A 14,832-nucleotide genomic window follows, 5' to 3' on the forward strand; every position below is an offset into this window, starting at 1 on the left:
CACTCTCAAGCAATTGCAACACATGCCTTGCAAGGGAGTTGCATTGCACTGACATTTAACTGGATTGTTTGAAGGTTCCTATCATTTATAATCAAGCAAACTGGTCCACTGACTAGTGCAGAGGCTGGGAATGAGAGAGTTAGTGCCAATTTGATGATCCTTATGGGTCCCTTCCAGCTTGAGATATTCTATAATTCTATGATTCTATAATTCATTACTTCAGCACAAACACCTTGTTGGATTTTGTTGTCCATGTTTCCCAAAGATACCTACAATGTGCCTATTCGCATATTGGGTAAAGCCAACCTTTCTTGTATTTTTTTTAAGGAAACAAAACAAGATGAAATTCAACTCCTTTGACTTCAGCTGTCTGAGCTGGCTACCCTGGCTCTCAAAATACTCAGTGCTGAGAAACTGCTAACTTCCCAAGGGCTCTTACACCAGGTCATAGGCTGCAACAAATCATTCCAGAAAGGGGCTGGAGAGTGGGTTAGTTAAAACAATCTGAGCCAAATCCTGCAGAGGCGTAACGTGGGCTGTACTATTGCATCACAGTGGTGACCCAATAAGTGTGGGACTCAGGTGAAAGTGGAGAAAAACACGTACCATTCAACTCCTATGCCTATTCAAAGTCAAGGATTCCCTCAATTTTAAGATCAGTAACATCATAATGAAACAGTACACATGAAAGTAACCTGAAATCAGCTGAAATGATTTATTATAAAAAAGAATTAAAGATTACTTAGGGCTCAACAGCTGCAGCATTTTAAAATGGAAAGCTAAAGGTTAATGCACTTCATATCTACTTGGTCTGTTCAAAAGCATTCCCTTCAAAACAGTTCCCAAAAGCCCTCACACAGCAGGCTGTAGGACATTGCACTCTGAGAAAGTCACAGTCCTCAGTTCTCTTTCAAGTCACAAAGACCAAACTGCTCAAGTAGTAGAAGCATCTGCCCTCCTTGCATACTCTGAAAGTATTGTTGGACCAATTTGATCCCTGTCTGCATAAGATACTGTCACCAGTACTACTGGGTATGCAAGGTGGGAGTCAGTTGTCTGTAACAAAATCATAGTCAAGTAACCAGCAGTAAGACTGAACATCAGCCTCTTACCTGTTTGATGCTGGCAAACAATAAAAACCACCAGTGAGATAAGGACTCACTGTAAGAGTAGAAATATAGTAATTTTATAGTGTATATGTAAAACATGTTTTTACACTCCTGATGTAGTGCTCACTGTGCAAAAGGAAAAAAGCACCTTGCTTCCCTCCAGTGCCCCAGAGTAACAGCCAAAGTAGGTTCAGGACCACTGGGGATAACAACGCAAATGTGCCCCTGGGCTGAGTCCTGCCTCTCCGACTGAACCGCAGCTGTGGAAGTGATTGCTGTTTTCCTTCTAAGGGAAATGAAGTTATGCGTGTGGTTATGGTTTACAACGTGCACTTTCTTCAGGCAGGGCTTTTGAAAGGCATCAGCTGTCTCTAGAGTGTCTTGTAATAACCTTGGTTTATACACCACCTTGGGATTAAAGACATTAGCCATCTTACCCCCATTAGCAGCATCACTGAAACAGGAGAGCAAGTCCTCTTTGAAATGCAGTTTATTCTACAAACATTTAGAGTAAAATCTTTAGCTAATTTCCATAACTGCATATAATACCAGAAGGAAAAAGCACAAGGGAGAAGTACGGTCATTTGAAGGTTACTCACAGCTGTTTTCTAAACTACTCACTTGCTAAGGAAGCATTAAATGGGACCTGAAATGTTTCCTTTAGTTTATGCTCATGTTCTCCTCTTTGGGCATTTTGTTTCCACACATCCACATTCATCTATATGCACATACGTGAATTGGACTGTCTTACGCTCAGAGCAAACCAGTTCCACCTTCACTGCATGACTCTTTTTTTCATGGCAGCAAATGCATTTGTGTTCGATTTCTCTGGCCTCAAAGGAATACCTATAGAAATGAGATTTGCACATCAGTCTGCTGCCTGTTGTCTTCCCAAATTGATCCATTTTTGCTGCTCCAAATGGAGGTACTTCTAAGAAGCAGAGAGGCAAAATTTCCTATCTATTTTTTATGCTTATTCCTAACAGTCTTTCCCTGGGACGCTACTAGCCATGCAGGGCCAGATCTTCTGACACAAATGGGGAAAAACCCAGTAACTTCAGTGGATTTTGGATTAGGCCCATTCTGGCAAGACAGAAAGGAACAATTCATGCAGAGATCAAAGAGCAGGAAAAAACACCACTAAACACCAGAGCTGTTAAAAAACCACATAAGGATATGTTTAAGAACAGGTAGTTAATAAATGTAGCTGATGTCTTTTCAAAGAGACCTATTTTCCTGACTAAGATAAGGCACTAAAGACATTCCTGATGACTGGTGTTTTGCACGCCTGGTTTCCCGATTGGGTCCTTTTAAACAGCAGGAAGGGGACAAACAGCTGCAGCCCACAGACAAGAACCCAGGACGACCAGACATGGGGGAGGACAGAGAAAGGTTTCCTACTTACACGGAATAGGTACTGCATGTTCCTTCACAAAAGGGCACTGGGACCGGAGCAGCTGACTTACAGTTGCTGTGGACGAAATACTGCTCTTTCACATTGCGCTTGCATTTATGTGGCAGGTCGATGCCTGTGTAAGGAGAACACTTCTGTTAGACTTCATCAGACTGGGGAGTAAATGTTTTGAAAGACATCTGCTAGGAAACCAAGGGCAGATCATCCTACTAAAAATGCATAATCAAAAAAACAAATGAGAGTGCAGAGGCACTAATCCAGCAAAGCAATTTCCAGCTGGTCAAGGTACTTTTCTAGTTGAGGATTAGCTTAAATGCTTAGGTACAAGTTCATGTAAAGATATTATTGAACCAAGACCTAAAGGAAACATGAAGGGTTTAGTTCTTTAAAAATGGCTATAAATGACATTTGTGATTCTGTAACAACCGATGATTTCTGGGTGGATGCTAGAGAAAAGACACCCCTTTTTCTATGCAATTTCCAGAAGAAACAATACAGTGCATATTTTCTACAAATTTTCTGCTTGAGAGTATAATTCAAACTAACAGTATTTCAGTTATTTAAAAACACAAGAAAGGAAATTGAAGAATTTTAGTGTCCCCATTGGAAGAATGAGGCAGATTTTTAGCTGTGAGTGGATTTTAGCTTCAGCTGTAAGGTACAAAACAACTCTGCAGCTGTAAGAACAGCCTTCCAGTCTGTGGAAACTGCAGACTCTCAGTGCATGCAGAAACAGGACTACAAGCAGTGGAGAACCTAACAGTATTGGAATAGGGAAGCAGTGACTTAATGCACTCACATGTCTTACAACAGCCATCTGGAGTCACATCAACTGTCCCCTGTATTGAAAGCAAACATAAGCAGAACGTTCAGATGCACGTATTGCTAAGCAGGTAGTAGCAATGATGACAGTTCAAGTATATTCCCTCATCTCTAACCAACTCAGATTCATCAGACTGATCTGTGTACCGAATATACATCAAACTGCTTAAAACCAAAAAAAACCAAAAAAAAAACAAACCAAAAAAAACCAACAAAAAAAACCTAGCAAGGAAGAGAGTGAACTTTCTGAAAAATATATATCCTCTCACAAGCCAGATAAGATGTCTTGTAACACATGCCTGACCTTATGTAGGTCCTATTGAAGCCAGCACAAAGCCCCCAGCCCCAGAGAATGACAGCTGCTCCTTGAATTGAACAGCCTGACCTGTGAAGAACCTGTCCCAAAGCTAATTCAAGTCAATGGCTGTCTTTGTCCCTGCTTTGGTTTTCAAACTGCCGCGAAGCCCCGCAACCTTTCAAAAGCCAGGGCATGAATGATACCCTTTGCTCATCCATGTCCCATCACTTCCCTTACTGATGCACCACATACCAGAAGACACTGCGTTCATCGGTTCCCATTTGCTCCAATGCATTTCATAACACTGGTGTTTCTCAGGTGATGAGAAATCCCACCTTGTTATTGCCCCAATACTGTTTTGAGTTCTAGTTCTTATCCCACAAGTAAAATGTGTGGGTTGTTTGCAAATGGTTCTGTTTTACTTCCATGGGACACTCTATTCAGGGCTGAAAAAGTATGTTTCCTTCAAACAATGATGATGAAGTCAGAAAGATCAAGAAATACTGAAATGGCTCATTCAAAACAGTAAATAAAACTCCCAGACCAGCAGCAGGGCTCATTCTAGACGTCTTTTTTTGTGATTTAAATACTTACTGGGACACAGTTTGATTCTTCAAATGGTAGGCAGACCTTCACTCTACTGGTCAAAGAAAACTGGCCTGCTGATTCAGTGCATGTGTACTGAGTGCAGTTATCATATGGAGCTTTATAACTCTTTCCAACCTGAATAAAAACAGGGGGAAAAAAAACCAAACAGCCCAATATAGTATAGCAATAACAACAGAATAACACAACAGTGGTACAGTCAATGAACTGGCAGAGGGACTAGGTTGTTCAAATCACTCTGAAAGTGCTGAGATATCTGGAACTCACATCTGCAAATTATGTTCCAAGCTGACCCACTACCAGCCTATGCAAAATCCCTTCTGTGGCCACCTACATGGAAAAAGTCAAGAGCTAGTGGCAGAATGATCATAGAAATTCCATAAGGTAGGTGTGTTAATGTATATGAAACAAAATATACACAAAAGAAAAACAATTCTTCTACATGATTTCAATAGTTTTCTTTTTTAATAGATAGAAGAAAAGCAAAAAGTGTTAAAGAGGAGAAATCTTCAAACAGAAGTTAATAGATAAATGCAAAGCCTCCTTATGGAAACATAAAAATTGTATATTGGCACAGCAGAAGCTAGCTTGCAAGATAAATTAGCACGGAATAAAAGGATTAAAGAAAAGGATTGCAGAAAAGATGCAGAACACAAGAGCTCCCGAGAAGCAATAGCATGTAAGACAATAGTTACTGGCTGAGACACTGTCATTAACCGTTCACAGAAGGAGCAGGCTTAATAAAACCACAGAGCTAGCCTGAGGCTCAGCCCACGTCTGTACAATGCTACGCTCACAAGACATGATGTATTACCTGGGTGTGTTACCGAGTCACACTACACTACAGCAGCTATGCCACTTTTGATTTCTGCCTCAGCAAATTCAGAACTACTGGTAGTACAGCTGTATCAGCTCGCTCACACTATGTAGTCCTGTATCTCCAGGGCAAGATAATGACACTGTTTCCAGATAGAGCCATATGATGTGAAGCCAGCTCACATATCTCTGCAAGAGCAGTATTACACAACGCCACCATCCCCTCCAAATTCTTTCTCTCTGTTGCATGTCAGGAGGAGGGGTGGTAACATGATTTCCATTCCTGCCAGAGATGCATAATTTTCAACACAGTGGGGCCTGTGAGACACATACAGCAGAGAGCAGTTGTAGAAACATCTACATGTATATACATCCACATTTACTTTGGAAATACAGGCATTTTTAAATCTCCTGGAGGTCTTCCCAGCTACAAAATGTATGACACTGCATCAAAAAGTGCTGAGGTCTCTTTGGTAATTCAGCCTTGTGTGCAGAGCAAGCGAGTACTTACCTCAATGGTCACATTGCCAAATGGAAAATTTGCCACACATGCCACTTGCTGGCACCGGCTGCAGCACTGACCCTTCTCTTCTACATAGCGGAAACCCTGTGGGAATAAAGTTTCTGTTTAGCCACGTTACCTGATGTCTTGTTCATGAAGCACCCTTGGATCAAAGCCACGGTGGAGATGGCAGAGGAAGTGAGCCCACCTTCTGGTTTAATTTGTTGTCCTTAGAAACCTGGTGGAACCACTTTAAGCCTGACAATCACAGCTGACAATTTCTTTCCCTGATTGAATAGTGACTTCTGCACACTTCAGTTACCACGAAGACCCTGTCATTGGTTATTCTTCTTTGGGCTAACACACAGGTCAGGCCAAGTAAGTTAATTCAGCATATGATTACTTGCACAATCTACCACCAGTGCTTGGTCTGATATGATTACCCACAAGAATTGCTGCTGTCAGACATGTGAAGACCATGCATCAGTTATTTCCCCTGCTGCGTTTTAGGTTCCCATTGGTCTCTCAGTGGGTGTTGGTAGCTTCAGGATAAAGGATAATGGTTTTATCCATTTTTAGGATTAATGATGGGTCTGACCCTATCTGGGCAAGAATGGGAAAGAAACTACTTTTTACTTACATTCAACAATAGACTGAACAATTGTGTGCACACTCTCAGCTGCCAACTACTGATAATTGTCTAGAAACGTGTAAACCACTGTGCAGTTTGTTTACTACCTTCATTTTTGAGCTGACAATGGGCAACACCAAACAGAACACCACAAATGTCATCTCTCAGCAGTCAGACTTCTCTTTAAAGGGTTGCAATTTTTCTCCCTCAGGACATCTTTCCAAGGGTGTTTTCTTAAATTTGCTAAAGCAAAAATAACCAGCACCCTAAAAAGACTTTACAAAAAATCTAGGAGGAGATTATATCCTGCTATCTTTCAGTGAGGAAGCAGTTATACTAGCCCAGTTTTGCAGCACATCCCCTCAACAACCGTTGTTTGTGGTTGGGGGAGTTGAGCGCTGACCTGCTGGCAGGTGGTTTGGCATTTCACTGGAACACACTGGATGCGGTTGGTCCGTGTCACAACATCCTGCTCATCTGTACACACACAGTTCTCGCAAGAGCTTTTAGGCACCATTGCCCCAGGCTGGAAATACAGAGGAGACAGGAGATAAGAATGGCAAGAATTCAGTGGGTTCTAGAATAAATATACATGCCCGAGCCTTGTGCTAATGAAAAAATGAATGCTTAAGATTGGGGTTTATTTTTAGAAGAACTTCCTGAAATTAATATCTCTGCATCTCTAGAACCTCACACTGTCAGTATCACAACATGAACACCAGACTGACACTCCCAAGTGCATCAATCACGTTAAATGAGTTGTTATCTCAAAAATTCTATGCATCAACTTTTGTTTCGTTTTACCCAGTAATTAATCTTACAACATTCAATGAGATTTAAAATTTGTATTCAATTACAGTTCTGATTTCTTGACTCTAAAACAAGGTAAGATCTCATTTAGTAAGCAAGCTAATGGTCTCTAGCTTTACCTATTCAGTAACATTTCCAATAGTACATAAGACCACTGGCAGGGAAAAGTTATGGGCTATTCTAATCCTGCTTTTTATGTAAGTGTTGACAATAACGACTTCAGAAAATTCTGAGTCAGGTGGCATTAATCTTTGGAAAGAAGTGTCTGGAAGAAGACCTACCTTAAATTCAACTCCTTCAGAAACACATACACCTTTTGGTACTGTAAGAAAAAATTAAATGAAAAGGATGTGCTAGGAATGATGTAAACAGTTACTGTACTGATCTCTGAATTGTGAGTGATTTAGAGGAGACGAAGTAGAACTGAGGTTTTTCACTAGCCTTCATAGCCCGCACAAAACCACGGAAAAAAGTAACTAGTAGGTGGTGCTACTTGTTATTCAGAAGCCCATATGTAACATTTGCTCAGATGTTATGCACAAAGTGAGGGGTAATTCTACATCCTGGTATTTTCCATATGGAAAAATCTATTTACCTCATGTTTTTTACCCATACTTCAAATTAGTTGAGCTTTCCTTTATTGTTAACCACCTTGCTGGTAACAGAGCCAATGGGAAGCTGGGTCAAGTATGTGAATCTGGAAATATAATTTCGCAGCAGAGCTTCTGGGTGGGTTCAATGTAACGAGCATTCAGTATCTGATCAATAACTTGCACTCACTGAATACTAGCTACAGAGAACCTGCACCAGTTACTCTCCCTCCAAAACAGATGAAAAAAGAGCACCAATTGTAAAGGCTGAGAGGGAAGGGGAGAGGCTACTGCTTATGATTTTGACTCATTTATAAAAAATGAAATAGTTCAATAAATAAATAAAACAACTTAAGGAAACGTGGTACTTACTACAGGAGAAGATAGGACAACAACCATCCTCAGATATAGAAACCACTGGTTGGAAGCCTAAGTCACATGTTGTTTTCTTGATAATGCAGGTTTTTATATCGCATTCTGTAATAGACAACAGAGATAAAGTAAGCCAAAGCATCTCATCAAGCAGCATTACTTGCAGAGAAAGCTTGAACATCCAAGAAATTGGGTATAAATAGATGATTCTTGAACCACACATTTTTGGAGTTTGGGATGTGTTCAGGTGAAGTATCTCTAACCTTGCTTTACTATAAAGCTCTTCCCTGGACTTCTCCTTGCAGCCTTTAATCCTGCTTCTCTTCCCTCACTGGATGTCAGCACTAAAATAACTGAACACCCTCAACTTAGAGAACTGACAGAGAAACAAGTTGGGGTAAAGGTAAATGAGTCAGAGAGTGAAAGAAATGAAGAGGCAGTGGATGAGAGCCAAAGACATGGAGTCGGGACATGCAAGGCAAAGCACCCTGACAGTGCCCAGTGCTCCCTCAAAGCATCCAAGGAGCCTAATGGACCTTTGCCTGGCAGCACAAAGGGATGAGGAACAGAAAACCATCCCACAACCATTGCCAGGATCCCCTGTCCTGAATCTTCCTACAGGCGCTGGGGATGGCCAGGCTTAGGAGCACCTGCTCCTGTGAGGATGAGGAGGTCCTGTGCTGTGATGGGCATTTGGGACTGGGAGGATGCAAATGGAAAGATGAGGGCAAATATATGTCAAGAACCTCCACAGGAGGCCCTGGGGAGCCTGGAAGGTGGGCACATCCTCCCTTACTGGATGGATCTCTGTGCAAGGATCACCCTCTCATCTCAGACGGACAAGAGCCAGAGGATCCTGTGTAGCACTTGGTAGTCCCAATGATCTGATCCATGGGGGATTTTCCCACGTACGTATGTGGCAGGTCATGGCACTAGTTTAGAATGCAATCTGGACCAGAAGAGGTCTCCTTTAATTGCAGAAGCTCCTGGCATGTAGGTGGAAGATATGACCACTCCAGTGTGTTTATCTGAATCTGGTACTTGTGGGGTACCAGGTCTCACTTGAGGATTGCTCCTAAAGGCAAATGCTGCCACATTATGACACCTAAATTATCTACTCACCACAGACTGTCTCTGTGCAGCATGGGTCATCCAGACGTGGTTTTATTTTGCGTACAAAGCCCTCTTTAGTGCAGTTAATAGGTGGAGATTTAGCACAAGGCCGGGGGAAGCAAGAGATATTCAAAGTGACTTCATCGCAAGCACAGTATTGACAGTCATGTTCCCAAGCCTCTCTAGGCTGTGAAAACAATAGGGATAGTAGTTCAGAAAGCAAAACCTAGAAGCATTATGTTAATGAATGCCTGCTGCAAGACAGCATAGGGGTGGGTTGCCCTCATTGTCTGTGTAGGAAAATCATAGTTCAAATCACAGAAGGAGAAGAAAGAAAAAGTAAGAAAAAATGCTGTTATCTGCCACTTTCCTTGGCAGGCTTACATATTTCCAGAAGGGAAGCCTGGTAGTTCTACCAGGAAACAGTGATTCCCCAAAACAGCTATTTCTGCTTCTGTACCTCAAGCGATTAATAAAGATCTAGAGCTCATAAAATCTGCTGGTTTCTTTGCCACATTGCAGTTCACTGGTATTTAAACTTTTTATTAAAAGAAGAAATTCATGCAGTCATTTTTACAGGTCACAGCCCCCAGCTACAGCATAAAGACAGTATTTTCTTTTTTCTTACCTGTTTCACCGACCCATCTTGTGCAGTGCAACCTATAAAATGAATTACAGATTCCTTTAATGCTAACTGAACTGGGAAAAACAACAGAAGGAGGAAGACAGGAATAGAGGGAAGGTCTTGAAATCTGAGGAACAGCCACAAAGAGAAAGAGACATCCAGAGTGCAAAGTCCCAGATTCTATACCCAAAAACATCTTAAAGAACCTCCTCTCTGTTCTTTTGAAAGTTGCACTTTCTGCATAATAGCAGGCAGAAACTGCCAGTCTGAAACGTTTCCAGCCTCACTAGAAAGGATGAGTATCAAGGTCTCTCCCACTTCTTTTGTACCCAGAACATCCCCTTTAATGCACACTGCTAGTGAGGCTCTTATCCCCCCTTCCAATCTCACCATTTACATTTCTTACCACAGACAGAAACACAAATGCCATCATTATCATTCAGCCGAGTTTTTCCATCAGGACAGTAGCATCCCTCAACGAACACTGGTGTGTGATTTTGGGAGGGGAGGGTGTCCATAACGGCTTCTCTGCACAATTAGAATATGAACAGAAACAAAAATCAGGGGCAGAAAGACACCTAAATCCCAGGGGAATGTAAACTTGCAGCCTTCCTCGGCAATTTTCAAGTTATGGACTTGAAAAGTATCTTAGGAAATGACTCACCTGCTGAAGCAAGTACTTCTTTTAGCTTCCCCGCATGGCTTGTATACCTCATCCTGAGCACAGCTGGCCTCTGTGGAGCATTATAACACAGGTTAGAAAGCCCAGACCCCTGCATACCCTTCCATGCACAGCAGACACACGGCACGCGCCAAGGCAGCCTGCCTACGGGTGCTCACAGCCCAGGCTCCGGCCAGCCAGGGGGTCCTGCAGCTTCAGCAAGGGGGGATCAGTGGGTTCAGCAAGGTGCCTGTGACAGTACTCGTAGTGCTTCCCCCTGAAGCCCTGGGTCCCCTGAGCAGGGCAAAGCCCACAGAGAAGCCGTGTGTTGCCATCTAGTGATGAAGCTCCAGGTAACACACAGGGCTCAGCTATGCTGCTCACAAGCCTATGGGCAAGTTCCCCACTTGTTTTAAACCAGTTCCGGACTGGAGCAACCTCTGATTTGTTCCTGCTTTTCCTCCAGCCCAGAGCAGCTCAAGAATGATTGAAGCCGGTTGATGTAAAGGAACGCAAACAGACATGTAGGTGAGGAAATAACAGACCTGAGCTGCTACACAGCCAGCAGGTCTTTGCCAGGCTTACCGCACTGCCCGTTCGTCCGCCGCCTCCAGTCCACGCAGACCCCGTGGAGCCCGCACAAGGCTGCGTAGGTCTGCATGCTCTGGCACTGGGTGCTGGGGTGCTGTCCTGAGCACCCACTCGCCACACATGCCTCATAGTAGGGCTGGGGGGCGACCACGCTGTGGCACTCGGTCAGGTTCCTTTGCAAAGGAAGGAGAAGACATGGCATTTCACATCCTTGGGCTACTCCCATGGAAAAATTCAACTCAGAACTAAACCCATCCCCACAGAGAAAGCCTCAAGGTAAAGATACAACCACAAATTGCTCTGATAGGCAGTACGCCCACACACCTTAATTAAAAATGAGCTTTATCTCCCATTCTTTAGAATGTTTTGAAAGGAAGCAATTTTATGTTGGGCTAGTACCTGCAGAGAAAAGTCTCCCGCACAGCTCACAGCTATAATTCTATATGCTGACAGTCAGCACGTTTGACAATCCTGTTTTGAACCACAAAATCATTTTTTTAAAAAAAGACACACACATTTGTTTACTATATTCTGACTGTGTTCCTTTTCATCCAGAGCTTTCAGATACTGAATTATAGCTAGTTCCTGGTTGGCTTCTCCAGAACTGACAGACGGAGGGAGTGCCAAGCAGCAGACACTATTAAGGAAGGACTGATTTTGATGATGCAGCTGAAAAATATCTGCCATACTCAGAAACATTCACACATCAGTTCATTGTTCAGTTTTTCAAGGTATGCTAGACTTCATATTTTCATTATGTCTTATAATCAGTTCACCCAAGGCATGTAGTGAAGCACAAAATTATCTTGTGGACTTATTTTTCTGGCACTTTTGGGAGTTGTCTTACCAAATGATTTTACACAGATTGGAAGGCTCACAGTGCTGATGATATTCGATCTCAACTGGTTCTGAGACACCTGGATTGCAGTATCTGTTGGTAGGATCTGGGACTTTCCAACCTAATGCCATCTCTTTGAAGGACTCAATAACCTCACCATTTCTCTTCACAGCATCATCAGACTTCTGGTTGGTACAGGTACCTGGTAGCAATATAAAAGCCAAGTGACAGTTCATGAACAGTTAATGCTGATGAAGCTGCTTTTAGAGAAAACCTGTAAAGAAGTTCTCCTCCTTGTGGGGAGGTAACAACATGTGGGGTCCCGGGTGAGTTCACAAGAACTGTTTGTAGGAAGGGAAGGCTAGAAGAAATAGTTTGCTAGTTATGAAAACCAGAGCCGATGTGTCAGTTGATGCATTTGTCCTGATGGCTAAAGCAACTGAGGTGGCTCTGTCGAGCTCAGGACTCTCCAGATTTCATACATTCCCATATCGAGTAGGTAAGACCAAGATGAAGGGCTTGGAAAGAGCCTATCTCCATCAGACTCTGAACAGAGTGAAAGGAAGTGTCTTAAAACTGCATCTCCTGACAGTCAGTCCACCAAACAGATAAATTTATTAAAACTTGTTAAAAATACAAATCAGTGGAGTTGCAAGCATTTAGAGATGTTTACAAGGGGACAAGAGAAAGAAGGAGGAAAATTTATGGCACTCATTACTGTCAGCAGATGAGGACACTCACCACACAGTCCCATGGTATTATTATAGAACTTTCCAAAAGGGAGTTTTATGTAAAATGCAAGTCGACTGTAGGAGACATAAGCTTCTAATTCAGGTATTTCAACTATGATGTAAAGGCCAGAACTGGTTATCCTGATACCATTCCTGGAAATGTCTGGAACAACTTTTTTATCATTAAACAAAATCTAAAAAGAAAAGAAACAAAAGGTCTCTATGGACATCCTTCTGTTGAGTAAGGTATATGGTTTGTGCAAGTGGAATGCAGAGCAGCACAAATTCATACCTCAGGCAATCATTTAAGCGGTTGTCTATGATTCATTTTTAAGATATTGTAATTTATGTTTGAACACTTATGTCAGTAAGAAAGGCACAACTTTCAATTATGCAATCATTTCCCACGTTTTTATAATACACACATTTTTGTTGACACAAAGGAAAAAAGAGAGAAAAAACAATGTAATTGCATTTCCTACTCATTCCATTTTCTACACGCTTCATCTTTTGTAGTGACAGGACATTTGGCAGTACAGTAATATAACTACAGCAAAATAATATTGAGAATTAATTTCAACACAATACTTTACCAAGTTTGTTTCTTTTCCATGTTCCATTGCTTGTGTCAGAATAACAACAGAGTTGGAGTGAAAAATGAGAAGGGACATTGAACAAATTGCTCCATCAATGGCAGCACAGTAGTAGTTGTCTATGTGAATCCAGAAGTTGTGAGAGTCAGGATGAATTGACTTCACAAGGACATAGGTGCAGTTTTCTTTAAAATTAAAATATGTTCCATCAAAAGTCACATAATGCTCATTTCCCCATCCACTGCAAATACCTGGAAGGCAAGAGTGACAGACTTCAAATTTGGCTTCTGAGCTTCCTGTAAGTACAAGCTGGTTTTAACTCTCTTACTCTTTTTCAGTGAAAGCTGAAATAATCAGTTTGATGAAGAAAAATCAGCCTAGCAAGGACACTCTTATCTGCTCTTAACAGCCAATGTTTTAGATGGGACTTCTGTTCCATTACATCCTACTGAATTAATACAAACGTAATATAGATGTTGACCACATAGATATATCTTTCTTGAGGCCCAGCTGAACATTAAATAAATTTCAGGATTTCTCCTGCCACAGTACTTACACTGACACTCAAAGACTTCACAGCAACCAGTTTTATCATGGTGTTTTGTGAATGGGAAACCATTGACACAGATTTTCAGTTGCTGAGGAGGGCAAGTCATGCTGGACAGTTTAATATTGTTTCCTCCTCCCAGGCAAGTGGCAATCTGGCAGTTCCCAAAGTTCCACGTTTCATTAAACTGTTGACAGATTGAAAAAGGAGAGACACAAAACAAAGTAATATAACAAGATCTTTAAAATCACACACAGCAACTACACTCCATTCAGTTAATAGTCTAGCATGGCATTATTGGCTAACTACTCTTCCTTTGGAAACCAGGCAATATGAAACATAAGGCAATCAACGGAGTCTTGGTATCTACCTCTGTTCTACAACATTTTGCATAGGACTCAATAATAAGGTCCTGACCACTTCTGATGATGGGACACTGCCAGATCTGGTTTCCTAGCCTTGGTTCAGCTTAGGTATCTCTGCCCACATACAATCATTTAGGTATTTCAGGTGAACAGAATGATCTTCACCTTATTCCCTTAATTATTTGGAGGTTTCTGGTATACTTTTAAATCATCTAATTCAGCCACACCTACAGTCCAGCTGCAGTGGTGGTTACCACCATCAGAGGAGAGCATCAGCTCTTGGCAGCAGGCAATGCTACAGCTGAAGAAACACATCTTCTTTCAAGTCTCTCACCTTTCTGGGAGGAATGAGCCCAAGACAATCACTGACAGGAGTCCCTGGGGGAGCAGGAACTTGACTTGTTGCACTGGGAGCAGACGGTGGTGGACAGGCTTCGGAGTCTGGATCACAGATCTTGAGGGCTTCAGTATGACCAATTTTACACTCTGCCCAAACTAATTCAATCTGACATGATGCATTGCAAACCGAGTAAGCACAGTCACCTGATATATTGACTGGCAGAGAAACATTTTCTCCTGCAAGGTCAAAATCCAACTGTTAGCACTGGACTGTGCATGGAACTCAAGGTAACTCAAGGCCTATGCATCACAGATCGGCCACACACTCAGACCTGCATCCAGCCAGCTGGGTCTACGTGTGCCTGATGGCCACCTTCAGGTGTGACTGTCTGCAACTCCTTGAATTCAATGACTGAACCAGAGCTCAATTCACTCAAATGGCAAAGGCTGAGGGAGGAC

General features: G+C 42.2%; 1 protein-coding gene across 1 annotated transcript in view; it reads right to left on the bottom strand.

Annotated features, from left to right (window-relative positions):
• Positions 1-1,583: 1,583 nt before the first annotated feature.
• The window catches only part of LOC101918685 (mucin-5B), a 43,999-nt gene continuing 30,750 nt past the window's right edge, over positions 1,584-14,832 (bottom strand). The window contains exons 30-47 of the mRNA XM_055813677.1: positions 14,369-14,610; positions 13,679-13,856; positions 13,123-13,373; positions 12,540-12,723; positions 11,808-12,000; positions 10,955-11,133; positions 10,373-10,442; positions 10,115-10,236; positions 9,712-9,743; positions 9,093-9,270; positions 7,971-8,075; positions 7,290-7,330; positions 6,602-6,724; positions 5,577-5,672; positions 4,238-4,366; positions 3,323-3,362; positions 2,515-2,638; positions 1,584-1,955 (exon numbers count right to left, since the gene is read on the bottom strand). Coding sequence (XP_055669652.1) covers positions 1,781-1,955; positions 2,515-2,638; positions 3,323-3,362; positions 4,238-4,366; positions 5,577-5,672; positions 6,602-6,724; positions 7,290-7,330; positions 7,971-8,075; positions 9,093-9,270; positions 9,712-9,743; positions 10,115-10,236; positions 10,373-10,442; positions 10,955-11,133; positions 11,808-12,000; positions 12,540-12,723; positions 13,123-13,373; positions 13,679-13,856; positions 14,369-14,610 — 2,462 coding nt within the window. The 3' untranslated portion in view covers positions 1,584-1,780. The remainder of the gene's footprint in view (positions 1,956-2,514; positions 2,639-3,322; positions 3,363-4,237; positions 4,367-5,576; positions 5,673-6,601; positions 6,725-7,289; positions 7,331-7,970; positions 8,076-9,092; positions 9,271-9,711; positions 9,744-10,114; positions 10,237-10,372; positions 10,443-10,954; positions 11,134-11,807; positions 12,001-12,539; positions 12,724-13,122; positions 13,374-13,678; positions 13,857-14,368; positions 14,611-14,832) is intronic.

Source organism: Falco peregrinus, chromosome 9 (assembly GCF_023634155.1).
Source record: "Falco peregrinus isolate bFalPer1 chromosome 9, bFalPer1.pri, whole genome shotgun sequence".
In the NCBI taxonomy this organism is placed as follows: Eukaryota; Metazoa; Chordata; class Aves; order Falconiformes; family Falconidae; genus Falco; species Falco peregrinus.